The 26,065-nt window shown below is 37.7% G+C and overlaps 1 protein-coding gene across 12 annotated transcripts in view; it reads left to right on the top strand.

Moving 5' to 3' along the window:
• The window catches only part of CAST (calpastatin), a 59,821-nt gene that overhangs the window by 19,060 nt on the left and 14,696 nt on the right, over positions 1 to 26,065 (top strand). For 8 of the 12 annotated variants that reach the window (XM_052701516.1, XM_052701521.1, XM_052701515.1 and 5 more), the window contains exons 4-15: positions 12,342 to 12,401; positions 17,350 to 17,397; positions 18,633 to 18,689; positions 18,793 to 18,909; positions 20,526 to 20,624; positions 21,101 to 21,202; positions 21,942 to 22,022; positions 22,119 to 22,172; positions 22,754 to 22,843; positions 23,005 to 23,100; positions 23,589 to 23,690; positions 25,093 to 25,176. In XM_052701516.1, the coding sequence (XP_052557476.1) occupies positions 12,342 to 12,401; positions 17,350 to 17,397; positions 18,633 to 18,689; positions 18,793 to 18,909; positions 20,526 to 20,624; positions 21,101 to 21,202; positions 21,942 to 22,022; positions 22,119 to 22,172; positions 22,754 to 22,843; positions 23,005 to 23,100; positions 23,589 to 23,690; positions 25,093 to 25,176 (990 nt within the window). Of the gene's footprint in view, positions 1 to 2,951; positions 3,061 to 12,341; positions 12,402 to 17,349; positions 17,398 to 18,632; positions 18,690 to 18,792; positions 18,910 to 20,525; positions 20,625 to 21,100; positions 21,203 to 21,941; positions 22,023 to 22,118; positions 22,173 to 22,753; positions 22,844 to 23,004; positions 23,101 to 23,588; positions 23,691 to 25,092; positions 25,177 to 26,065 lie in introns of those variants that run through there. The other 4 variants (XM_052701524.1, XM_052701518.1, XM_052701525.1 and 1 more) reach the window with 2 other exon arrangements.

Below are 26,065 nucleotides of genomic sequence, written 5' to 3'. Positions count from 1 at the left end.
GTAACTACTGGTTGTGTTCAGCTAGGGTTGTCTGCGTTTCTGAGTTTAAAGACACAGGAGCGTGTGCGTGACGTCAACTTCTCATTGTTTAATGCCTGGCTAATATGTGGGTAGTTTAATTTCCCTGTGGCTCTACCTTGTAATGTGAACACGCCTAAGAATCACTGTTAGTCTGGCTTCATTTTCGCTGCACTGTCTGAGCTGCCATTCCTGTGCCTGTGCTCTTTATTCTTCCACTCCTAAGTTCCCATCACTGCTGCTGATATTACTCAGCTGCATCTGCCTGCTCAGTGTCTTCTTAGACAGGCTTTATACTTGGTTGCCTGTGCCTTCCAGTGGTAGAAGGTAGAAATGCTGCCTCTTCACTCTCCTTTCTTTTGTATCTGCATAGCTTTTGCGTTCTTTGTGTGAAGGGCGTTCAGGAAGATGAAGCAGCAAGTTTGACATGTCCATTTTCTGTAAAAACTCAAGTCTAGATGAATAATTTATTCATTCAATATTCAATAAATATTCTGATTTCTTACTGATGCTATTTTTTTCTAGAACAAAGTATCACAAGCCTTTATCTTGATTTTGGTGTAAAGTTTTGTTTGGCTGCTATGTTGTACAAGAGTATCTTCAGCAAGTACACACCTTTTACAGAACCATATCAGGTAAATGGAGGAAAAAAGAAACTCGGGAAGAGTTATGATCAGTTATTGTTTGCTGTTGAGCAGTCTTTTTCCTGTATTTCTTAACTGCAAACCAGGAGATCATGCCAGTATTATTAATAGGCAGAAATGAAGAATTAAAACTGAACTAACCTCCCTCCTGAACTGGAGGTGATGTGCCCGCATTGGTGTATTTTCTTTTATGGTCTTTTACACTGTTGTTGGTTTTTTACCATTTCCTTAGCCAAAAGGAATACCAATTCATTGTGCAGTGTTCAATCATACCTATTAATAGAAGACACTAATATTTGACTACAGCTGGATTCAGTCGGTTTTCTTGGATCTTTGTGATGTTATGTGATGATATCAAATGGATTTTAATGTTTTTTTTATGTAAAAGATTTTGACGATAATCTTAGTGAACCCACTGAATCATTATTATTAGTTTTTATTTTGTTCTTAGGCTCTGTAGTTCAATGAAATGAGCATTATTGTCCATGTTACTTCCATGGACGGTTTATTGAAGCTGGGTGCTGGGTGAATTCAACAACACTGGAAATTCAGCAAGAATTACTTTTATTTCAGACTTGAGTGATACTGAATGTTTTCAGAGGAAGTTTTTCAGAGGAAGACCCTACTATTTCAGCATTAGACTGGAAATTCTCTCAAGTCTAAATACGAAGATTATAATGAAAATTGATTCCTGCCCTCAGTATATTTTTTGGATTTATTTTTTTCAATTAATTATTTTATTTATTTATTTTGTGCTATGTGCTGTACTTGTCACTATAGTCTGATTTTTGTGAATTTTATGCCAGCACATTATTGTGAAGGAAGCCATTTCTAAATAGAGGAAGTTGCGGTACTGATTTGATGCGTGCACAGAACTGCGTACGTCTATTCCAGTGTTGCCAGTAAAGTGAGCAGCGGTTTTGTTTGCCATTTGGGATTTACTGCCAGAAACATTTAAATGAAAACTTTTGTTTCATGTTCTCCTTAGAGCACATGGGTGCACAGATCCTTCGTAGGGGCTTTGTAACAAGGTTGTGGGGTGTTTCCTGCAGGCTGCTCTTAGATTTACTGCCACTGAGTTACCCTGTATTTTAGAAGGATCAGAACTGTGTCAGTGTAGAGGTCAGTGCTGGATTTCTTGGTAGCAGAGACGTGCTAAAAATGGACCACAATACTAAAAATGTAAATTGTAGGAATATGGAAAATGTGTAGAAGAACTGACTTCATGTAATGCTAGGAGGAGGCTTTGGTTACTGGAAGCTATTTGAAAAGTAGTGCTGTAGAAACAAACTGCTCTCAAGAGTACCGCAAAAGGTATAAATTGTAATGTTCTGCAAGGATATAAATCAATGTACTGTAATCATTTAAGAAAAAGGATTCTGTACTTCACTCAGAAGAGTATTTTCTTAAGCACTCTGTGTGATCCTTGGGTACTCTGTTTCTACTTTCCTTCTTGGGATGACTTTTGTTTATTGTTCCCTTAGGTAAAGGGCAGAGAGGTTATTCTGAAAAATGATTTAAGTATTCTTTAGTCTTATTGGAACTTTTTCTTTAAAAACACACAAGCAAGTAAACAAACTGAAATACTCCCAGATTACATGTGTTCAGGATTTGATTCTGAAGGAAAAAAAAAAAAAAAAACAATAAAGCATGAGTCATATTTGGTATTTCAGAAATAACTGAAACTTTTAACTTCTAAATTAATTCTTCTAACTTCTAAATTAATGTAAGTTATTTGGATTTGCTGTGATTAAAATAGTCTTGATCTTAATTAATGACCCTGCCATTTCATTTCTCCTGATACATAAAATACTGGAACTGTGGAATGGGTCCAGAGGAGACCACGAAGATACTCAGAGGGCTGGAGCAGCTCTTGTGTGAAGAAAGGCTAAGGGAGCTGAGCTAGTTTGGCCTGGAGAAGAGAATACACAAACGTTAATTCTGCTTAGGGCAAGTGAGTGGGTTCCTTTCCTCAGCACCAGCACAGCAAGCTCAGCAGTTGTAAGCTCCTTATGGGAACCTGGGCGTAAAGCGAGGTAGGCAGATAGGTGGCCTGTGTCTGTTTGTGCTTCCTGGTAGGGGAATGGGTTCCACCACGCTGGGGCTTTCATCTGCAGCCGAAGGTGGGCAGGGGCACGTCCCGTCGCATCGCAGTGTGGAGTGCGCAGTTCTACTCCCGCAGCAATGTGGCGTAGGCCCGCCGTGGCGTGCCTGGGCTCCCCTCCCCGCATGCAGACAGACGGACACGGGTGCTGGCAGAGGTGGGTGGTGCCAGCAGTCGCGGGACGGCAGGGGAGCTGGTGCTGTGAAAACTGAAACCACAACCTGCAGGGTGCTGGTGAGAGTGACAGCCTCGCCAGGGCGTTATTGCTGGAAGCAGAAGGCCTGCCTGTAACATGTAAGCTAGCTGTTCTTGCTGGGTTTTCTTTCATATTACCTCTGCTTTGCACTCAGTCACATTTTTGTTGTACTTCTTGTTTTTTCCCTTTCTTTGGGATTTTTGTGGACTGAACTAAAACTAGCTGCTGGCTTTTGGGGTTTCTCATCTGCAGCTTTTAAGAGCTGTGTGTAGTGAATTGCCTTTAAAATTATTTTAACCTGTTGTCAATGATCTTTTCAGTTTCCAGCTCGGTAAGAATGCATGTTACGTGTGTAACACAAGAAATTGTTTACATGACATAGCAGAATCTTGAATGTGGGAGGCATGAGGAAGAGCTGACTATTTAAGTAGTGTTTGAGTTGTTCTGTATTACTGTACTGATGTTTTCTTTCCTTTTCTTCTCCTTCCTCCCTCTTTTCCCCTCTCCCCCTTCCCTCCCCCATTTTTTCAGCCTATGCTGTCCTTGCATCAAAAACTCATAATTGCAGAGCTTAATATACCCATGGCACAGAGCATTGCGTAGTCAGGGTGGAGTGACCTGCAAGAACTACTTCTTGGTTTAAGTCTGTTTAGGTGTCAGTACTATTTTTGTAAACAAACGAGTGTTTGTTGTACTTCAGACATAAGTGATGCTAAACTTCCAGATACGTACAACCATATGGAGAAAAAAAAAGCCTTTTTATTAAATTGTGTATTATTGCTGTTTCTATAGTAGTAGAAATTAGGTTGGATTTGCTTATTATATGCTACTGTAAAATAAAACTGCTGATCCATAACCATTGGTATTCTCTGTTTCATCTGAAAATAGTATGTAAGTTCTTAGGAGAAGTAGGGTTACCAGTGTTGTCCCTCACTTTTTTTTTTTTTTCTTTGGAGAAAATGAAAATGGTATGTTAAATAACACACAGTTCTTGAATGTTGCAGAGACTTGTGTTGACTGTTTGATTAATCTCCAAGGCTATAATTTTGATTATAATAGTCAAACTAGATAATATTTGTAATGGCCAGCTAGTGGTGAATGAGTGAGAGAAACTTTTTAAAAGTAGTTGCTTCAACATAAAACCTGCTGGTTGCTTGTTTTTTTTTTCTAAATTAAGTACTTCTTACTGACAGCCTGTAATATAATATGTTGCTTTATTTTTTTGTTTTTAAGGGAGTGGTTAAGCATGCAAGGCATGCAGATCTAGCAGAAAAATCTGTTCCTGATCTTGGACTTCCAGAATGGCTTGTTCCATGGATGAGTCCCAGTGTTGTCACGGATCAGCCAGTGTTGTCTCACAACATTGCTCCTATAATTTTAGTCTTTGGGTGGACACTCCCAGTTTCAAATCTAGGCAAAGCTGTGTTGCGTTAAAGTTGGTGGATCTTGGAGGATGGGAAATGGGCGTAAGAAGAGTCACAGTGAAACCTCTGTCTCCAGAAAGCGAAGGAACTTCCTTTGTGTGTGAGTTAGCCCGCTGTGTGTCATTGTATTCATTTTTGCTCTTGTTTTCCTGAGCTAGAACATAGACTCACAAACATTTGGGAAACTTTGTTGAGATTCTCTTCTGCAAAAAGAAGAACCCAACAGGAAGGCAGGGAGGTTTGTGGCCTTGTGAACTCACTCCTCAGGAGCTCAGAAGCCATAATGACAGTACAAGAAGTAATCTGTCTTCCTGCCTTTATGTCTTGAAGTGCTGAAAGTTGTAATCCTTAGAATAGAACCTCTGTGAGGTATGACAGGACCTCACAGAGAAGGACATCTTATATTTTTCAACTGGAGGTTAATACGCTCATTCATCTAGAACATGCCTGGTACCATTCTGAAGCAAGTTTGGCTGTTCCTAAGTTAAGAACCTATCCTGAAATTAAGAAATATATTAATCTGGGTTTTTTAAGTTGGAATTGTGAATTAATATTGAACTCCCTTTCTTCGTTCCTACCTTCCTAGTTATGGAGTATTATTGTGAGTTGATATTTTAAAGACAAAAATTTACCAAAATGCTTTGTGTTGATTTTTGTTTCTTCTATCTTATTTTCCCATAGTTTCGATATCTGACACTTTTGTCAGATACAGCAATGCACGTATCAGTTCATAGAGCTTTGTTAATAATACTTCTATTCTGAGCCCAGTCTATAATGAACAGTATTCCTCAATAGTTCTTGTGACCACTGGCTGACCATTATGTGTATTGCTTAGTTTGATATTGTAAGAAAAATAACCAAGCTCAAAGCCTTGGAGAGCGTTAGTTTTATGATGAGGTCTTCTTTTACATTATATGGTTTAACTTTTTAAGCCCCCCTACCTTAAAGACTGCTGGCTTCATTTGGAATTTGCAGTTTCTTTTCCTGCCCTCCCTTGGTTGTACTGAAGACCAAGGGAGAAAAAACCTAGCTGAACTCAGCAGCTGCATGCACATGGTTGGCACCCCGTACCCTGTTTTTCTGGTGTTTTCTTATCAGCATGCAGTATGCTACTGCAGATAGCTTCAGAACATTGTGTTGTTTAAAATCATGCACAGAAATGGCAGTAGTTATAATAATTACAGCTATTAGCTCTCCAGTGAGCACCTCTATATAGAAAAATTTAGAGGTGGGAAGAGAGTTTTTTAACTACCTATGAAAAAAGAGAGTTCTGTTACAGTGACAAGTACATACGCTAATGTAATGCAGTAATTTGTTGTGCTCAGTGGGAACCTGAGTAGAGTGGTGACAGTGCTGTTACCCTGCTTCTAATACTTGAATATGACTGAATAGAAATAAAACTCCAGTGCATGCCAACTTAGAGAACGTATTGTAAGTGAAAGTGGAGTTTTCCAAAAGCAGATGGCTAAAGAACACATTTTAAGAAGAAATAAGAATAGAGAGTTTAGAAAAATGTAATGATGTCAAAACTTTTTCATGACACCTCTATACCCAATAAATAGTTTTACCTGATGCTCAAAAATGTGTCTGCTCTGAGTAATTTTGGTGTGCATAACCATGGGAACTTTCTGACAGCGAAAAGTTAAGTATGAAAGTAGAATGCTTTTTACTGGAAAACTTTTCCAGTGTAATAAAGCCTGAATGGAGATCTGTAATCTGGATTCTAGTCTGTGATTTTAACTCCATTTGTAAGACAGAGAGTACATAGCCTGCAGTATAAAAGAGATGGTCTCTCTGCAAATGCGCAGAGCCTGAAGCTAGCAGGTGAACTCTCCTTTCCTTTGGTAGGTATGCACTTTCTTTCCAGGTCAGATTTTATCTGTTCACAGATCAAATTGTATGTTTAGATACTGTGCATCTTCTGTGACTGACTAGCAGACTATTTTATTCTACTTCCAAAATAGGTAAATGAAAAAGCTCTGTAAAAGTATCAGTCAGAGTAGGAGACACTAACAAATAAAGGGATATTACATCTTACCTGTGGGATGGTTCTAAATTTTTCTGTGTGCCCCTAACTTCCTGCATGTGAGTGGCCAGAAACTGAGATGCTGGAAGTTTCTGGAAGAGTCAGGTGGTACAAAAATGTCCTAAAGTTGTTGGACATTCACTGCTCTGGGTTGTGTGTTAGGTTTTTTTGTTTGTTTCTTTTTTGTTGAGGTATCAGCTGCTCGGGAACCTTAATTGTAACATTAAAATAATACTCAAAAAAATAATTGCACACCTCTAAGGTAAAGGTGATTTGTCTGATCAATTTCTAGGTGATGCAAAGCCTTGTTCTTCACTTTCATAACGTTATTACTGATTTTATTCGCAGGTTGTGCTTGACAGCAGTTAATTTCAAATAACCAAACTTGGTTACTACTGTTTAAATGAAACCTATTGCTTTAAATTTGTGTACCATTGTCCATGAGCTTTAGCCAGTACATAAAATACAGGGATTAAGTATTGCCACATTTATTTCCTGTGCTAATGTGGCATAAATGTTCTAACTAATCAAAACAGAAGAAGACAAGAGGTGTGAGTCTGTGTTATGAAACTGGACTGTTCAGTGTGCTGTGTGGTATTCAGTATATTTTGCAGCACTTGAAGCTTGAAACAGCTTTGTGAGCTACTCAACTCTTCCATTCTTGGTTCAGGCCAATCTCTTTAAAACATGCTTTGTCACATCAAGAGCGAAGTTGGAAAGCTTTGCTATGTCAGGGCTTTCATGGCTTTAGTGTCACAGTAACAATGTCAGTAAATAATTTCACTGTAAATTAAAATTTGGCTACAGAAAAAAAAACTGGCTGTCCTTTAGGGATTGTAATCTTCCTGTCTCTCATTAAATGTCACGAGCAGTACAACCTTTTTCACTAACATGGTACATTATAAATTTCAGTAGTGAAAAAGTTACTCTCTTCGTTGTATGTAACAAAGTCAGTCCAGTGCAGGTTGTTTAGGAAGGAAACCATGCTGATCACTTCTAAATAGAAACTGATCACATCAAGTTAACAAAATGGCTTGTATAGTTGGAGTGTTCTGTGTAAACACACCAGAGCCTGTCTGATAGGCTTAAGTAGAAATCCATATTCCGGTATATCATGTTATTATGTTTCTAATATAAAGTCTCCACAGTGTTAATAAGAGCCTGAGTTCTCATTTTCACTTTTTCTTCTGTTAAAAAGAAGTTTTTCTGAGCAACTTAATAGTGAAACTATTTTTTGTGTAAGAGGAGTAGTTAAAAAATAATAGGATACTTCCAGAATTATTTAGGATAGAAATGCCATAGAAGCATTCAAATTTGTGATTTTTAATTCAGCTATTATATAAATCACATTCTTACAGCTTCAGTGCTGTATTTTTTCCAGTTTTAAATCTATGTAGCTTTGCTTGCATTGTTACAAAATGTGTTGTTAAATGCACTAATGGCTTATAAATACTATTCTTGACCTGTCTTCTGCCTGCTAAAAGACTTCTGCAGTATGCTCTAATTCAGGTGAGAGATCTAACCTGAAACAAATCAAATGGCATTTTATACTGCAGTGAAATAATCATCTGTTATTTTACAATGGTTCTCCAAGCAGGATTTGTTGCTTCTCACACACACGCTGTTAGAAACAGAACCATTCGCTTAAAGGAGCAACCATGTTTAATCAGACAAACCAAATTTTTGCCTTGTCTTACAAACCTATAATTAATAACCAAGCCCAGACGCTTATGTATCACTGTTCAGACGCTTATGTATCACTGTTACGTTGCAGCAGGTTTTTTTCTCTGCATTGTTGGACATACAGGATAATAATACTTACTATAATAAGTATTATATAAAATAATAACTTTTTTTCTTAATTGTTAAGCCTAGGAGGTATTGCCAGCTCTCTATGAGAGGTGTGCAAGCCCTAAAAAGTACTCAGGTAGCTCTTTAGCCTTCTTTCCTGCATTGAGTGCAGCTGTATCGCTAAGCAGACGTTTGCTTGAGCTGGCCCAAAAGCTCCAGTGCTGGAAGTGCCTGGCTTGTCTCGGCAGCGCTGCTGTGCAGAGCCTGTTCCCCTGCAAAGAAAAATCTCTCAGCTTTGATCTGAGAGATTCTTTGTTACAATATTAAGCGGAATTATTCCTCTTTACCCATTTTTTTTCTCTTTTTTAACTAGGGGGCAAAAGCTGCCATCTTCCTTCTTCTGTAATCTGCACAGTCCTCATCGGTTTTTCATTTCTCCATCACAAATTTGTCTTCAGATGTATTTCTTTTCTGTTTCTGCTGCAGTGAGATGGCCAAAACTGTCTTAGGACTTGTCCTGAAGTGGCTTAAGTTGGAAAGATGGAAATTTATCCCCGTATTTTATATTATCAGTTACAGAATTTATCATGGTTCCCCTCTGTTTGTTTTTGGCAGTAGTATCTTAGCTTGTGGTACTGCAAAATTGTGTTTCTGCTGTTAGTGCTGTCCATCGGTGCTGCCTGCATATCTCGTGTCTTCTCTTGTTTTTGTTTTCTCCTGTTTTGCATCTAAACTTCGACCTGAGTGCAGCCTCATGAGTGCTTTCAGAGGCTTCTTTGAAGCTCTTCCTTTGTGCTGGAGGAATACAGGTTTTAAGTGTGGTAGAGTTACCTCCCTGTTTGCTCCAGAGAATATCATTCCAAGTTCTGTGAAAAATTGTGGCAACATCAGTGTGTCCCACAGAGTTTCTTTCCTATTCATCAGGCTTTTTTCCACATGCGATTGTATTCAGTGTTACATTCACTTTGTATGCTTTCTGTTGATTCTTATCTGTTTGTTTGTGTATCATTCTGTAAATATTTTCAGCATCTCTTTTTCAGTTAGCTGGCTGCTACCTTGCACCTTACAGTTGTTTTCAGGACTAAGCAAGGACTGTTTTCTGACCAATACTTTTCTGTGTAATTTTCGAAAGTTACAGTTTAAGCTGATGATGGCCTTTGCTGCATTGTGTGCAGTATAGTTTCAGTAATTTGCAGCTTCTAATAACTTGAGAGCTGGCCTGGGGTTCTTTTGCTGTTACGTTTTTCCAAGAGGCATTTACCCTCACTTCCTTAAATAGTTAAAACTATCCTCTTTTGATGTTTCCCATCTTTACTTTCTTTGATCTCCTCTCCTGTTGCTAGTTCCATTTTTTTTCTGTGTCTCTGGCATATACACAGTGAGATTAGGAAACAATGTTTTAGTAAGATCTGCCTTGTTAAATTTGGCAGGCCAGTTTTGGAGGGCGTTCCTTCTCTTATCAAACAGATCCTGTGTCTCAGCAGACTATGTTGGAACACACTGTTCTCTAACTCACAGTCAGCAGTGTCTGAGCTCTGTTGGTCTGTTCCCATGTTCATCCATCGGCTTGGACTCTTCTGAGTGCCTTCCTAAGGACTGTGCTCTAGGAAGCAGGTGGAGACCCTTCCCAGGAGCCCCAAGGGGCTGCATGGCACTGCCAGCACCACTGTGTGTCTAGGGGCCAAAGCTGTGTGTGCAGCCACAGGAAAAGCATCAGTGCTGATGACACTCTCTTTCCATTTGCTGTAGGCTCTGCCGTTTGCATCTGAAACAACACAAGAAATAATTGTGTTTTCTGCCACCAGTGTGTGGTTTTCTGTCTTTTGTCTCCAGATGCTGAGCTCTCCTTATTCTTCACTTCCTGTTGGACAGTTTAAGCTCTTCTGTTTTTCCGGGCAGGTTTCTTTGGCCCGGCCTGTGGCAGGGCTTGCTATCCTTTTTCATGAGCACAATATGCTTTGCTGTGCTGGAGCCTCTGTAGCAGCTGTGCATCAGGCAGTTGTTATCCTTGTTGCTAGGCAGCATTTTAATGTTTACCTCCAAGCCTGACATGCATTTTTCTGCTGCTTGCAGGACAAAACTTCACCCATTCTGCAGTCTGATTAATGGACTGCAGCAAAAGCAGTGTTTTCATAGCTTCCCTACTATCGGGTAAGGCACGTGTCCCTTGGAACAGGAAAACCAGAACAACCCACAGTAAGAAGTTGTCACCCAAAATGGATTTGCAGGAGTCAGACTGTTTTTATAGGCTGCGTGCTAGTTACGAGACAAATATTTAGACCGTGGCAGCCTTCTGTGTTGTCATCACCCTGTGAGGCTCAGTGTGATTGCAGACTGTGAGCACCGAAGGCCTTGGAAGAAGAGACGTGAAAATTAGAGGCCTTCAATACTGAGAACTGGGGCAAAAGGTGCTGCATGGATGGAATGAGGCACACCGTGGTCTCTGAACGCAGAAGTACAGCTTTGCTTCTCAGTAGCAGCTGATGAGCAGCCATTTGTTAACTGCTTTCTATCCCCTAGCTGTCAGTCAGCTGCTGCAGTGGTGGTAGATATCTGCAGGTCAAGGTGGTGCTGCTGTACTGGACCTTGGTGAAGTTTTTCAGAGTTGCAGGAAGAAGGGTTGGTGTGGGAGTTTTTTGCAGGAGTGGAAGAGATAAGGTTCCCGTACACCATAAATAAATCATGCGGTGCAGAAAACAGAGACGTTCTTTGTGAAATGAATAGGCACTGGGATGACTAATACGAAGGTGTAGAGCAGATACGTACTTATTAGTCATGTAGAAGGAATTCAGATTAATTTCATGGAGAAGTAAGAAAAGGAAAATGTTACAGAGCAAAATAAGGAAAACATAATGTTGCCTGCAGATTACTTAATGACGATAATATATAAAAAGATCATATAGAAACATTTGTTCCTTGTCCTGATATAGGAGCCTTTTAAAAATTCTTATGTAAATCTCCACTCATGCAAAAGTTCTCACCTATTATATGATTAGTCTTTATGTGTATACATAAGTGGAAGTGGAAATTATTTGCTTACAGTTCTGTAGTGTGGCAATCGCAGATTCTTTCCAGTGTATACTTAGAGTTCTAAGCCTCTTACTAAGGTAAGAAAGGTATCAGATGTGTTACAAGGAAGAACATGCTATAGTCATCATAGCATACCTTTTAAATTTTGTGCAACATTTTATTATTCTTGAGAAATAGTTATCCTGTGAAAAATAAATATTACAAATTTCTATGTGGAAATAAGAGGTCACTCCAAGAATGGAATAGTTATGCAGCCTCTGAGTTCCTTCAGATTACACATGTTTTAATTCAGTAAGAGGCATGGTAAGCATCTGAAGACAATGAAGTCTAGATATTTTTTTTTTTATTTGTGCTGTTCATTTAAATGCAAACTGTTAACTTGTTGCTGCAATTGAGTTTGCAAATACAGCTTTAAGCACAGAAACAGTAAAGAGGATAGAGAGGTAGTATTGCATTTGTGTAAAGTATTGATGAGAGAATTAAAGTATTAGTTTCTGGGCTGTGGAATTCGATACAGTTACTGAAGAAGTAAAACATCTGCTGCTGGGGATAACACCGGGGATAGCATTGCTGAAACTAGGAGAGTGGGCTTTGTTGTTCATAGCTCTTTTGAATGCATTGCATGATATACAGAACAGGTCCCTTCCAACCCCTCCAATTCTGTGGTTCTGTTAACACTTTTTGGTGTCTGTTACATGGAAAATAACGACCTCTTCTCATCTTAAAAGGTTTGAGCTTCCAATTTAGTGCTAAATATTTTGTGTAACTAACTAATAAATCCAAAAGCATAGTTACTTTATGGAGAAATTTGAAATTTGTAAGAACCCTGCATAGTAGGTTTAAGTTCAGTACAAGAACAGAATTTGAGTTCGTTTTGATACTTGATATGAAATTTGTCTTTCAAAAGTGTTGTTACACTATCTGTTGTCAAAATCCTGCATAAACATGTAGGAGAAATACAAGCAAGATAGAAGATGTAAAATGATAAATCTCATTTTCAGTAACGTTGTATTTTTTACTCCTGGCTGCTTATCTAATGGATTCTGGTTGCCTATATACTTGCTTTTTGGAAGTATGTAGAATTTATTGTTTGCTTTTTTTCTTTCAGAAGCAGTCTCCCTCTACGGATGCATCAAAACCACCCATTATGAAGCCATCTGAAACAAAGGTACGGATATCTGAGACATTCAGTCTTGTAGCTAAGCATAACTATGTGAAGCAGTGGAATTTCTTTTTTCATACCTCTGACTAAGATGCTGACTAACTGTGCTTTGCATATTTCTTGTCTACATCTTAGTTTCTTCATTAAAAAAATCTAAACAATGTTGTACAAAGGACTTAGGGGTTTTATGAAAACAGTGCCAAATTTTAGTGCAGTCATGCTTCATGACATGTATATAGCTCCCCCCAGTGTAATTACAGTTTTATTCACCTGATGATAATTTCACAAATTGCATTTTCTTGTAAATCACTCATTGTTGGCTGTCTGAAAGCGTCCTTGCTTTTATTCTTCGTACTTGTTTTCTGTCTTTTGTTGTGACTACAACTCCTTCAGTATAGAAGGTGTATAATCAATCCTTGTGTTTTACTACTTGGAGGACAGTCGTCCTTGTCATAGTAGATGGGCATGCTTTTCTTATTAAAGACAGCCAGCCTAACTTATGCCTGTTTTCATTTAACACAATTTATGAATATTTCAGGAAATGTTTAATGATGTTCTCCCACCATTTTCCATAATTATATCAGAGAATCCAACAAAACTATAGAATACTAACCTAGACCAGCAACAGACTCTGAGGTGGTGAAACTTACGACTGTCTGCATCTTGTGTTAAATACAAAAAAATAATAGAGTAGCAAGGTTAGAGGAGGCATCTGGATATAATCTTATTTAGCCCCTCAGTCAGAGCAGCGCCGCCTTTAAGATGCTCAAGACCTTCCAAACTCTAACTACCTCTAAGTGTATGGATTGCGCAGCGTCTGTTGATAGCCAGATCTGATATTTCATCACCTTCATTATGATTGGGTTTTTTTGTTGTTTTTACCTTTTACTGTACTGGAAAATCCTTTGCTGTCTTTTCAGCGTGCACCTCTGAGGATAGTCTAGGTCCATCTTCTTTGTGTATGAAGCTAGCTGTTAGATTACCAGCGCTCTTTAAAGTGTTTACAAGATGAAACAGCAGCAGAGACATATACTTGAGCACTGACAAAAAAAAAAGGCTGTCAAACACAAACCACTTCAAAGCATAGTCCCACATTTGCATGTGTGAGATAACAGATGTTTCCTTCTAATGCATGTTGTGTTATTAATGTCGGTTCACCTGCTAGATTAGGCAAGATGCCTGCATTTTGACAATAGACTAATTTGAAGAGAAATAGTATTGCTAAATCTTATTTTCATTTCTAGTTTTAAATTTCTGGCAAACTAATTCCTTTCTAATTGGCCTGCTGTAAACAAGCCCATTTCTCTTTCTTGGAATCCCTGTAGTATACCACTATCCTTAAATATGTTCTGAACGTCTCTTTAGCTTCCAGTTCTGCATATGAATATTTGTCTTGAATTAGGCCTGTTTGCTGCTGCTCTGAGAAAGCTGTGATTTTACTGCAGCTTGGGGTCTTTTTTTCTTTTTTTTTCCTAACTCATTTTTCAGTCTCCTGGGTCAGTTTAGTATCTGGTCCTTTGGGTACTGACACAGTGCAGATGGAAATTGGCAGTAGAAAGGGAAGTAGAACATCTTCTCAGTAAGGGATTTTGGTCTGTGCCATGAACTGGTGCTGGGCTTCAGTTTACAACACATAAGTATCGTGACTGCTCACAATTGACTGAATATTTACCTTTGAATGTGTAGTCTCATACTAAAATAGAGAAAACACTGCCTTGACCTGCCTAGTAATAAATTCTTATTATTGGATTTGAACTTTGCTACTGCTGAAAGTGTATCTAAATAAGTATCTCTATGTGAGCATTTTTTTATTCATGATCGTATGTTCAGTGTTTAGCATCTTCAGGTGTGTATGAGTCTTGAATCAAAGTATTGCTTATGTGAGCCCATGTATATTCTGTAATATTCAAATAGATAAGTTTAGAGTCTGAGATGTACAGTTATAAACATATATACATATATATATACAATATAAACAAGTATAACAAATAGTGTATACCGTACTATATCTGTATCTATATAAATAGATATACTATATCTATAAAAATAGATGAAGTAAAATACTACTTACAGTATGCAAAAATAATAGCGTGTAGTTGCATATAGCTAGGTTGTAAAGCTGAGAATTTATGTTCATGTTTGATATTCTCCTCAAATATTGACAGAATTTAAGCACTCTATATTTTTTTCTGCAAAAAAAAAGAGTGTTTAATATTCTGAAAAGCATGTAAGAAAAACAGAAATTTGTGCTCTGCTTCAGGTCTCAGGCATCCAGCAGGCAACATTCCGCAGCAGGAAGAGTCAAACTATGCTTCTTATACTTCTGCTCTCACTTCTCTAACATTTCTTACAAAAAAGATTATGCTGCTGAAGGTCATCTCACGTCAGTTTGATTCTCTGCTTTAGATGTTACACAAATGTATCCAACCTGTTTGAGCCAAAATCTGAAAATTTATGATTGCCTTTTCAGTGTAGGATTTTACACAACTGGATGCCTCTGTCTTTGAGTTAGCCATACTATGGTCAAATAACAATAATGCACAAGTGGGAGTGCATAGAGTATGAACCTTGTAAGTACTGAGTTTTAATCCGCATAGACATTCAAGATAAAATCCGAAGGGGGGAAATCTTTGAGATTAGGTGACTATTACTATTGTTTTCAGTACTTGTTTTTTCACCACTTTGTAGCACAGGAATTGGTTGATCCTGCTCTCTATCTGTGTTTTGTTTATCTTGTATGGTATTGAATGTCATATGATGATGTGCTCTGTTCTGTAGCTTCCAAACCTCCACCCAGCTTGTGCCCAAGCATCTACATTTCTACACATGCTCACATTTTCACAACCAAGTCTGTACGGTCCAGTGTATGGGTGTAAATACTACCATAACAAATGATAAACAAGTTTTGGCAGTTTCTTTATCTAGTCAGCTATCAAATATAAGCTAGGTATGTCTAAATGGTAATTAATGGTTGGCAGCTGAAATAGGGAAAAATTATAAGGCTACAAACAAATCTAAATTACAGGCTTATATAATGTTATTTGGTTGCTTACTGACTTTTAATAGGCTGATGGAAAAAGACAATGTGTTGTTTGTCTCTTAGCAACTTTAAATATGCTCGTAGTATTTATTAGGATAAAAGGAATAAGGAGAGTTTCTGTCTAAGGCTGTATTTCCTGAGTTCAGAAGCTGTCTTATTGCATGTGGATACAGTGCAATGACACATACTGCAGGTATGCCTGGTCAGCTGTGGAGAAAGCACAGTCGTGGGTAGGGGCAGAGGGCACAGTCTGCTGCCACAGCTCAGCTGCTATGAGCTGTTCTGCTCCCACCACTCTCTGGAGTTGTGCCCCACAACTGCAGATTTCCTCTCTGGGTGACAGGGCAGGAATTCGGGCTCTGTTCCACTTATATGGCCATGTAGTTTTCCATATGTGTTTTCAGATTTTTTTGCACTTAGTGCTGTTTCTAGCACTAGTGACAGATTAAATTGCGCTTCCCTGAACAAACCATCTCCCCAGTTGATTCTGCAGTGAGTGCTTCTGAGGTTCACACTTATGGGAATGGCTTTCCAGAAACCACATTAACTCTACATTTGTTAATCATAGAGCAGTTAAAGTAGCAACAAAAAAGCAAAGTAGTAAGAAAACTGTGATGAGTCATCTGGCACTTAGAATCATAGAATCACAGAATGGTTTGGGTTGGAAGGGACCTCAAAGCCCATCCATTCCCACCTCTGTGCCGTGGATAGTCTCCCCACCTCCCTCAGCTCAGCTGCCCAGGGCCCCATCCAATCTGGCCTTGAGGGGTGGGGCACCACAGCTTTTCTGGGCAGCTGGGCCAGGGCCTCACCACCCCCTGAGTAAAGAATTTACTCCTAACATCTAACATAAATCTCCCTTCTATAAATTTAAAACCATTCCCCTTTGGCACTGACATGCCTTTGTAAGAAGTTGCTCTGCAGCTTACCTGTAGGCTCTGTAAAGGTACTAAACAGCCACAATGAGGTCTCCCTGGAGCAAGCCCAGCTCCCACAACCTGTCTTTTCATGAGAAATGCTCCTGCCTCTGACAATCCTTGTTTCTCTCCCCTGAACCTGTTCTAACTGCTCCATGTACTTACTGTACTGGGGGTATCAGCCTGGATGCAGTGCTCCAGTTGGGATGTCACGAGGGCAGCACATAGAGGGACAATCCCCTCCCTCTCCTTGATGGAGCCCAGAATGCAGGTGGCCTTCTGCAAATGCACACTGCTTTTTCATGTCCAGCTTTTTGCATACCAGAGCCCTCAAGTTGTTCTCTGTGGGGCTGCTCTCATTGAGCTCCTGTCTGAGTCTGTACACATATCTGTGATTGCCCTAACCCAAGTGCAATACCCTGCATTTGGCCTTGTTGAATCACATGTGGGCGTTTCTCAGGACTCCCTGGGTCCCTCTGTATGACATTTCTTTTTTCCAACTGCGCCACTCAGCTTGGTGGTGTCTGCAAACCAGCGGAGGTTGCATTCAATCCTGCTGCCCATGTCACTGACAAAGATGTTACACCTCAATTTTTCTTTCTTCCCATCATATAGAGCTATCTTTTGGCTTTTCAGTGCTCGTTCTTACTTGTTTCTGTAAGTATTAATTTAGAGCTTACCATACTTGAGGCGAATCATAGGAATCAATTCTGTGGCATGGTTTCAGAAAGTTTTCATATTTGAATTAATCGGTTTATTTTGTTTGTTTATTGGCTTTGTAACCTCTCCTTTCACTCTCGGGTATGAGGAATGTCTGTGTGTGCTTATATACATTGACAGTTCTTAGATCACTGGAAGGAAAGTAAGAGCCAGAGCAGCATACTAGTTGCACTGCGCAAGTACAAACCAGTCTAGTATTTCTCTTTAAATTAGCTTGCACGGTAGAAATACACAAATATATTAATCTCTCTCTGAATATAAATTTGTTACATTTCAGTCCACATCAACAAGCCAAATAGAACCTGAGAAAACTGCAGATTTGAAGGTGAGTACTCAGCTTTCTCTCTTTTGCTTTTGCACTTCATTTTTTGACTGACTTTGGGGTGATAGGATAAATTCTTAGCCACTATTTTGCTGAGCGAAACTGCTGAATGAGCAGTAACATACCTGTGTGCAAATGAGCTAGGTAGCGCTTTGTGGAAGCACTCAGCATGCATGATTGTTTTACAGCAGCTTAGGAAATCAGTTTTGTTTTTATTTAGGGGAAAGATGGGCAGAAAAATGTGGAGAAAGCTGGTGTTCTTATTTTTCCAGTTAGCAGCCTTGGGATATAGTTTCAAATTTGTTTGGATATCAGTCCTGAAGTACAGACTTCTTGTCTGTCAATTGCTATTAGGCATATTTATCTGAAGAGAAACAAGCAGTAGGCCAAATAGACTTCCTCACTGTAGGGAGGATTAACATTATTTCTTTTTTTTTGTGTACAATCTCGTTGTTTACTCTTTCTACCTTCCAGAAAGAGGAAATAAACCTGTCTTATAAAATATATATATATATCTCAAGTATAAAATAGAAACAACCAATTCACTTCCCCCAAAGCCATCCAACCCAAAGGGTCGAAGTTACTTCAGCCTTAATTTGCAAAAAAGGGCAGACTGTAATTGGTCAGAGAGATTTAGTTTAGCAAGAGTATGTAAGAAAAGTTAATTCACTTTTCAATTTGCACTATTTGAAAATATAATTTAAAATAAAATTTTTTTAAAAGGATAAATGAGTATTAGAGAGTGGAATAAGCATGCTTTTCTACTTACAAGACCTAGGTATGGCTGTGCCTGTGATAGCTTCTCTAGATACATACCTTAATGCAAATACAGTTTGAAAGATGAATCGTCTCTGTTTCCTCTAAACTGCACTTTTGTGTCAGTAGAAGCATATTTTGTGCGTAGCTGGCTAAAAATAAGAACCTTTTTAAAGACTGCCATTTTAAAAATATACCTGTAGTTATAGAGTCTTGCATCTTATTTTCTTTTTTTTTTTTTAAACAAGCTATATAAAGTAAAGTATTTAAAGGATTGTTCACTTCAGAGGGTGTATTAGGCAGTAAGTACATTCTCCTCCCAGCCCAAATTTCTGAGTTTTGGTAGATAACAGGAATAAATCTTCTTCTCATATGCTTCTGTTCAGTAAGAATGTTTATGTATACATTTATTTACTTACTGTAGATCTTGTTCCCTGGCATTGAATTGTGATAAACGATCATAAGTTTCTCTTTTATGACAGCCATCAAACTCTCAAAACAATCAACCAGCTGAAGAGAAGCAAAAGGAATCCAGTGGTGTAAGTCATAATCGTCCCTCTCTGATACTTTTTACTTTTGTTTATATATATATAATATATATATGTATTCTCAATCTATTGATAATGATTTCTCTCCATACAGGCAAAAAGCCCAATTGCACCTTCTGTGGTAACAGCTTTTAAACCAAATAATATGGGAAAGGAAACTACAAGTCAAGCTGAGCAGCCTTCACAGGCAACCACTGCAAACACAGCACAGGTATAGTAAAAGTAGCAATCCAATTTTTATTTGTTATGTTATGATAAAAGTTAGAATTCTGCATCTAGAAGGATTCTTACGCTGAACATTATGAAGCAAGATAGCCTCCGAAAGTCAAAATGTAGGAAAAACTCAGAAACTGTATTAATTTCAAAGGTGCATATGACAGATTTCTTTTTGTGCTGTTCTAAATTTGAGACACTAGAAATTTCAAATTCTACACACTGATTAAATTAGCCCCCTGGCTATACCAATTCCAGCTAACTCATGAGAGCATTAAATGAGAAGGATTGTCTGCAGAGCAGATACAGCTTCAGTGGCAAATAGTATTGGTAGTTTGTACTTGTTTGGTAATCCTGATGGTGTCCACCTTGTTTTCCTCTCTGTACATCTGTTTACATTGCTTAATGCACTGTGACTTTTGTTCAGGCAAGCAATATGAAGATTACTACAGCCGTGGAGCTGCTTAACTGTTCTCCTGTATGTTACGTGCTTGGGACTCCTCAGTCCACATGGAAGCTTTCTGCAAGTTTCTTGCAGCTACTTAGGAGAGATTGGTTCTTCAGAATTTTTCCCTGTACCTTTATTACCAAAAGTGAATAGATGAGACCATGTGATCAGTCTTTAGGCGCTTTATCTATGTGGGCACTGTCAGCATGGAACTTCTTTATCTGTGCAGTTTCAAGTATATTTGAAGTAGCAGTGTTTAATCCAGATGCAGAGATCAGGAGGCTATATGTTTGCAGTAGGATAGGCCTAAATGCAAGGCTGTAGGAAAAAAAAGTAGGAGGAGAAATGTTGGAAGAAGTTGAGGAGGTATCATTTCAGAGGGGCAAGTGGGGAAAATACTAGGGCAAAAAGGTCTGGTAGAGTCAGGATCTACATCTTTTGGTCTTCTCATCTGTGTGTGTCTGGGTGGCAACACCAGAGTACCATGAAGACTCTTGCAGCTCTACACAACATAGCATTTTCTTTTGTTTTTGAAGTCTGAAGTCTGTATTGATGTTGCTCCATCACTAAACTCACTGTTGCAATAAGTAGATAGCTTACACTTAATTTTTGAGCAGTATTTGCTGCTGGTTTTAACAGTGTACTGAGAACCACCATTCAAGCGAAAGCTTTAAAAGGAGGCTTGGAAGGGAAATCATAATCTTTTTCGCACTGCAAATTTCTTTTGCTGGCAAAAAAAAAAAAAAAAAAAGAAGTTATTAAAATTGCATGGGTTTTGCATGCAAGGTCACACTTTGTGCTGTGGTCAAATGCTAGAAGCAGCATATCATTCTAGAATGTTGCATGTAGATGGTGAGATCAATCTGCCAAAGCATATGGATGCAGTGGAGATGCATAAACCAGTTGCTGTGTCCAAAATAAGTAAATTAAATTGAATGCTCTCGGCTAGTCTGAGTATGTGCAAACTGCAGATATCCAGCTTCCAAAGCCTTCAGACAGTATGTGGAACTGTTTTTGTTTTTTTTTCAAATCAAAGTGTATATAAAGAGGAACAATAGATACATGTGCCGGAGTACAATATCTGTTTCACTTCGTATTGTCTATAGAATTTTTAATACAGGGTCACATAGTGAAATGATCTCTTAATTGTTCTCTTATTTCTCCAGGCTAAGACTGAAAAGACATCAACAGCAGATGGTGCAGGTGCAGTGGGTGAAGGTGCTGTTGCAAGTATGGTTGCTGCAGCTGATAAACCAAATACTGAGGTTGGTCAACACAGACCTAGAGAAATGCTTCCATTGTAAATTGACTTCAGGGAATGTTTCTTTTTCTGAAACTTTCCTGGTTCAGAAAAAATAAATTTGTAATTTCTGAAGTAATGCTTTCTAGTAGTTATGGATTGTGATGAAGGACTACGTGAAGGAACAGGTAAACATCTAATGGCATAGCATTTGCTTTCTGATTGATCTACAATTATTTTTACCACAAGTAGCATAAAATTAATGAATTTTTATTTCTCACTTACATTCCTACATGTCGTTCAGCTAGTATATAAATGCAGAGATCTTGTTACTGACACTGGGATTGAGTTTAAGACGAGCTTTTGTTGAAAATACTTGCAAATACAAGACCTACACAAAAAACTTTCTTGTCTAGTTCCTAAAGTTTCTCACAGATTCACCAGATGATTTTTTTCTTTCCGTGGGATAGCGTGGCTTATAATGCTCTGCTTATTTTTTAGCCTGCCATGGATGAATCAGCACTGGACAGCTTAATAGATACACTGGGTGGATCTGAAGAAGATGTGGCTCCTAGACCAGTTTACACTGGTCCGGAAATTACGGTATTTAGCGCTTTTCAGTTTTTTGGAAAATTCATCTCTAAAATAAGTCTGCAGTTGCTCATGGTATAGTGATGCAGTAAGTTACTTCAGTCTGCTAAGAGGCATAATAGGATTTAAACAGCCGCATTCTAGTGCTTTTCAGTAACAGAGAAATGGTATCATTATGTATATATTGCAGCAGGACATGGTTAAGTGACAATGAATTTGCTTTTTGAATTGTCTTCCAAGTACATTTACAAAAGGCATTAACAGATGTGTTAGAGAACAATAAAGACTCTAGGAGCTTTCATATCTACTTACAAGAGAATAAAATATTGAGAATTTGAAGAATGCATATTTTCAGAGTTAAAATAGGAGAGTCAGATAAGGACAGTTAAGATTACGAGTCTAATTCATTACTCATCCAAAACAAGCAAGTTGGGATTAGTAAATATCTAAAATTCAGTACATGTAGAGTAATATATATTCTTTGATACCTTTAAATGACTTTGTTCCAGAAATAATCTAAGAGAGTTCTGCTAGATGACACACAGCTGAAATTATTTGATATACGTATGCATGACAGTAGATTCTGAAAGATATTATACAGCTGTTTTTCAGTATTGGTCCTGTGATCTAGCCAATATTTTTATTTTCTTTCCAAAAATGTCACTGTGGATAGATAAGAAAACTTAGAAATTGTAAATTTATTTCAGTGAACAGTAGTATAAAAACGATGATGTGTACATTCTTTTCAAAGGAAAATATTTCTTCAGAGTACTTGGAAGAACTGGGTAAACGAGAAGGTAGCCTCCCTCCAGATTACCTTGCATTACTGAAGGTTTGTGAGTTAATGAAATACACAATTCTTTGTCGATTTTCTTTCTTTCTGTCTGTTTTTGTTTCCCACTTACTACAAAATCAATTCTCCTTCTAGAGCAAAGTGGATGGCAAAGATGGGGGCCTACCGAAAGTAGATGAACTTTCTGAAGTAAGTCTTTCTTTATGTGTGTATTGCAAGGTGAAAAATAACCCAATTATCATAGGATTCCTTGGAAAATTAAAATCTAGTATGTCTTCCAGTAATAGCAGGAAGTGGGATTGGCCTGTCAGATAAAGTAGATACAGATAAAACTAAGAACTGGGCACAGGGATTTTTTGTTTGTTTGCTTATCTGCTTTTTAATAAAGAGGTAAGAATTGACAGAAACAGAATCAAGTCAAATAAATGCTTTCAAAGGTATTGGTTATAATAATAATAATAAAGGGACAAAATAATTGTCATAATAATAACATAGAGAAGATATATTGACTGTGCATACAATAGTCTCTATAATCTTTTTAGCAAGATTACTTACACTTACAAATGCTTATACTTACAAGATAATTCTGTAAGCTGATTTAATTTATCTACTTGTAAGTTCAATATATGAAAATCAGTGCTTGTCTGAAAAAAATGAATGAAAAAATGAGAAGTATCATTTGAGTAAACATATTGAGATTTTAAACTAAGTTTGACAGCATTGATATTTGAACTTCACTAATCAAAACCTACTTTGCAAAATTTATTCAGAAACCAATGACAGATGATGAGCTTGCAGATGCCCTGTCGTCTGACTTTACCTGTAGTATTGCTGCTGCTGAAGAAAAGAAGTCAACAGAGGTATTGATTTTTTTTTTTGCCATGCAATCTTCTATTGTAGTGAAATACTTCTGTTATCATAATGCTTTACTCTAAAATAATGTTGACAGTTTTTATTTTTGAAAAATATTTTTGTAAATTTGCCTGTAATAAAATCCCTCTCATTTCCTCTCATACTGAAGAAACAAACTAAGGAAGGAGAAATCATACAAGCAGAAGCAGCAAGTTCAGTGAAGACTTCAGTTCCTCCTAAAGAGAAAAAAACAAAATCAAAAGAGGTATAAAGGTCTATCTTTTGGCTAGTTAACATCTGATTAAAATTTCACTGTGCCTTGTCTTATAAAGATACTTGTCATCCTCATTTTAGTTGAAAATCCTGTTTAGCCAAGAGAGTAGGGAAATGTTAGGAATTCTGATAGTGCAGACTATCCAGCGTTTGAAAGATCTGGTCTTGACGGATCAGATTGTTCCTGTCCTCTGTAGAATGACTCTTATTTTGACTGGAGGAGTAAAGTAAATTTTCTTAGCTGTTTTAGACTGCATTTAACATCTGGATGTGATTTTGTTTTCTAACATTTTACAAAGTATTCATTTTTTTTTATTTAGAGAAAATGTTTGTTACCTTACATTTTTTTTTCTCCAAAATTTGCCGTATGCTTCAGTGTGGTGTTACAAAAATCAAATGTAGTAAAGTCAAAATGACCAGTGTGGTGTTGAATGTTGAAAGAAATTAAAAAATGCATATTTTCATAATATTTTCATACAGGAAATCAGAGAGGATGCAATGGAAGCTCTTATGGATACTATTGGTGGACCTGAACCTGAACCCGAACCGGAAGATGTTAGCACCATTGTAGAGGTGTCAGAGGTACGATCTTGCACCATTAAAAAGTAAAAAAGAATGTCTCCCGTGGAATCTTGGATCCTTTTTGCTAGTTATTGTACAAATGTGTTAAATAGTTTGTAGCAAAGCAACTTTCATGTCAAAGCCTAAGGAATATCTGAGTCCAGTTTGGTTTGGAAAATTTAGAACTTACAGAATCCCAAGTGGAATGAGGTAGAATATCATATGACATTCTGGAAAACTAAAGAATTTTCTTTTTTAACTATGTAGATATGAATACATATACCTTTCTTTGTGTTAGCTATAGTTCCTCTGTTTTGTTCCCAGTGAATAGGGTACAGTCAATATTAGACCTTTGCTTTGCATATATTGCTTGTTTGATTACTTTTTAATAAATCCTTTTGATGTTTTGTGAGATGTTTTCCTTCATCCACCCAATTCCATTGTCTTTATAATCTGAGTCTTGCCTTTAGCTATGTCTTCTCAGTCTCTTTTTTTCCTTCAACAGTAAGATTTCTGCAGTATTTTGTGTGTTGTACTTTGACCTTTTATTCAGTTTTGCAACTCTATTTATAACGCCACTAATAATACTTTCTTCCTCCCGTCTTCACTTATAACTCAAAGCAGGTAAATGACAGGGAAATAGCAGAAAGATAATTATTGCTGACAAGATATCTCAAGAGTATAATTTTGATAAGCAAGACCATGTTGTATTGCAGACTGAGTCTGGGCCTACATGTATTTTGGTGGATGCATTGCTTCATGAAGAAGGTCCAAAGAGTGAAAAGTTGTGTTTGAGTAGCTGATGACAAATTGCGTTTTGTATTGTCAGTGTGATGCAATCCAAGGGAACTTAAGGACTTTATGTTTCCCAAAAGGTCTAAAAATACTGGCTGTGAAGTTACAGTTCTGTACAGTAGCTGGAGCTTTATGTGTTTAGAAAACAAAAACAGAATATAGTCCTTTTTATGGTATTGATTCTTATTTTTTTCACAGAAACTGGATAAGAATAAATTGAGGAATTTACAGTATCTATGGCCTTTCGGTATCTGAAAGGGGTCTATAGGAAAAAAGGGGACAAACTCTTCAGCAGGGTCTGTTGTGATAGGACAAGGGGAAAATGGTTTAAACTAAAAGATTAAGACTTTTAATATAAAAAGAAAGTTTTCTTTATGGTAATCATGGTGCAGTGCTGGTACAGGTTGCCCAGGGAGGTAGTGGATGTATTGTTACTAGAAACTTGGTCAGACTTAATGTGTCTTACAACTCACACAAATCTATGATTCTATGAACTTGAGTATGTTGATGTACAGAATATTTTTATCTGATGCTAGTATTTCTTTGACTGAACTATCTTGATAGTGATGTTGAGTGTATGCTATGCTTTTGTTTCTCTCAGTAAGTATTTTTTGTACTTTTTTTTCAGGCAAAAGCTAAGGAGAAAAAAGAAAAAAAGGCTGGAGAACGGGATGATACAGTACCTCCAGAATACAGGCTAACTCCAGAGCTGGTAAGTTTTTAAAAATCTCCGTTGCTATGTGAATAGGACAGTTGTCTATAACACTTTTTTTGGTCACAGGTAGGGACAGAACGTGCAGAAAACAAGCTGTAGTAATATATTCAACCTGTGGCTTTACCTTCTAGATAATTCTTGTGTCTTTACTTTCCTTCCTTTCCCTTATGAGCATGACTACATTTTTTCAGACATCCTCAGGAAGGATAGGATCTTCCCAGCTCATGTGTTCCTGCCTGAAGAGTGGTGTGATTTGTTTCTGATATTCAGCCTCAGTGTTGGAAAACTGCTCTTGGTTACCCATTTTCGGTGTAGCCTTGAACTACTAATGTAAAATAGTATGGAAACTACTTCTTCAGATTGGAAATTAAAATGATGGAGATTTGCTCACAATTAAGAAAACCAGCAGTGGAACTGAGATTTGTTTTCCGTGTAGTTCAGTTTCACTACAGAACTGATGGTTTTTTTTTAATGTTTGTTAGAATAATTGATATTAACAAATTGGTGTGAGAACTGTCACTTGTGGAGCTGTATGTTTACGCTCTGTTTTGAGTGGAGCACTTTAACTGCTTAATTAGAGATTTCAAGGCTGTCTAGCCAGGAATGTGGAATATAACGGCTTCTTAGCACAAGTGAAAAAGCTTGTCTTCTGCACTCAGAAATTACCTTTCTATTGGATTAACTTCTGCTGTTTTGCCGTAGAATTAATTCATACTGAATACTGATATTAACAGGAATGAACAGTTATTTTCAGTTTTGTGGCCTATTTTTATTGTGTTGACAGCCCAATATATATCTATTTTTTAATCTGCTAACCTGGTGATATAAGAGCTACCTCTTTTTAGGGGAATGCCTCTGACTATGTCGCTGATTCAGTCTGGTTATC

Source organism: Tympanuchus pallidicinctus, unplaced genomic scaffold (genome assembly GCF_026119805.1).
Source record: "Tympanuchus pallidicinctus isolate F22 unplaced genomic scaffold, pur_lepc_1.0 scaffold4, whole genome shotgun sequence".
NCBI lineage: Eukaryota > Metazoa > Chordata > Aves > Galliformes > Phasianidae > Tympanuchus > Tympanuchus pallidicinctus.
This window is presented reverse-complemented; position numbering and strand designations above follow the sequence as displayed.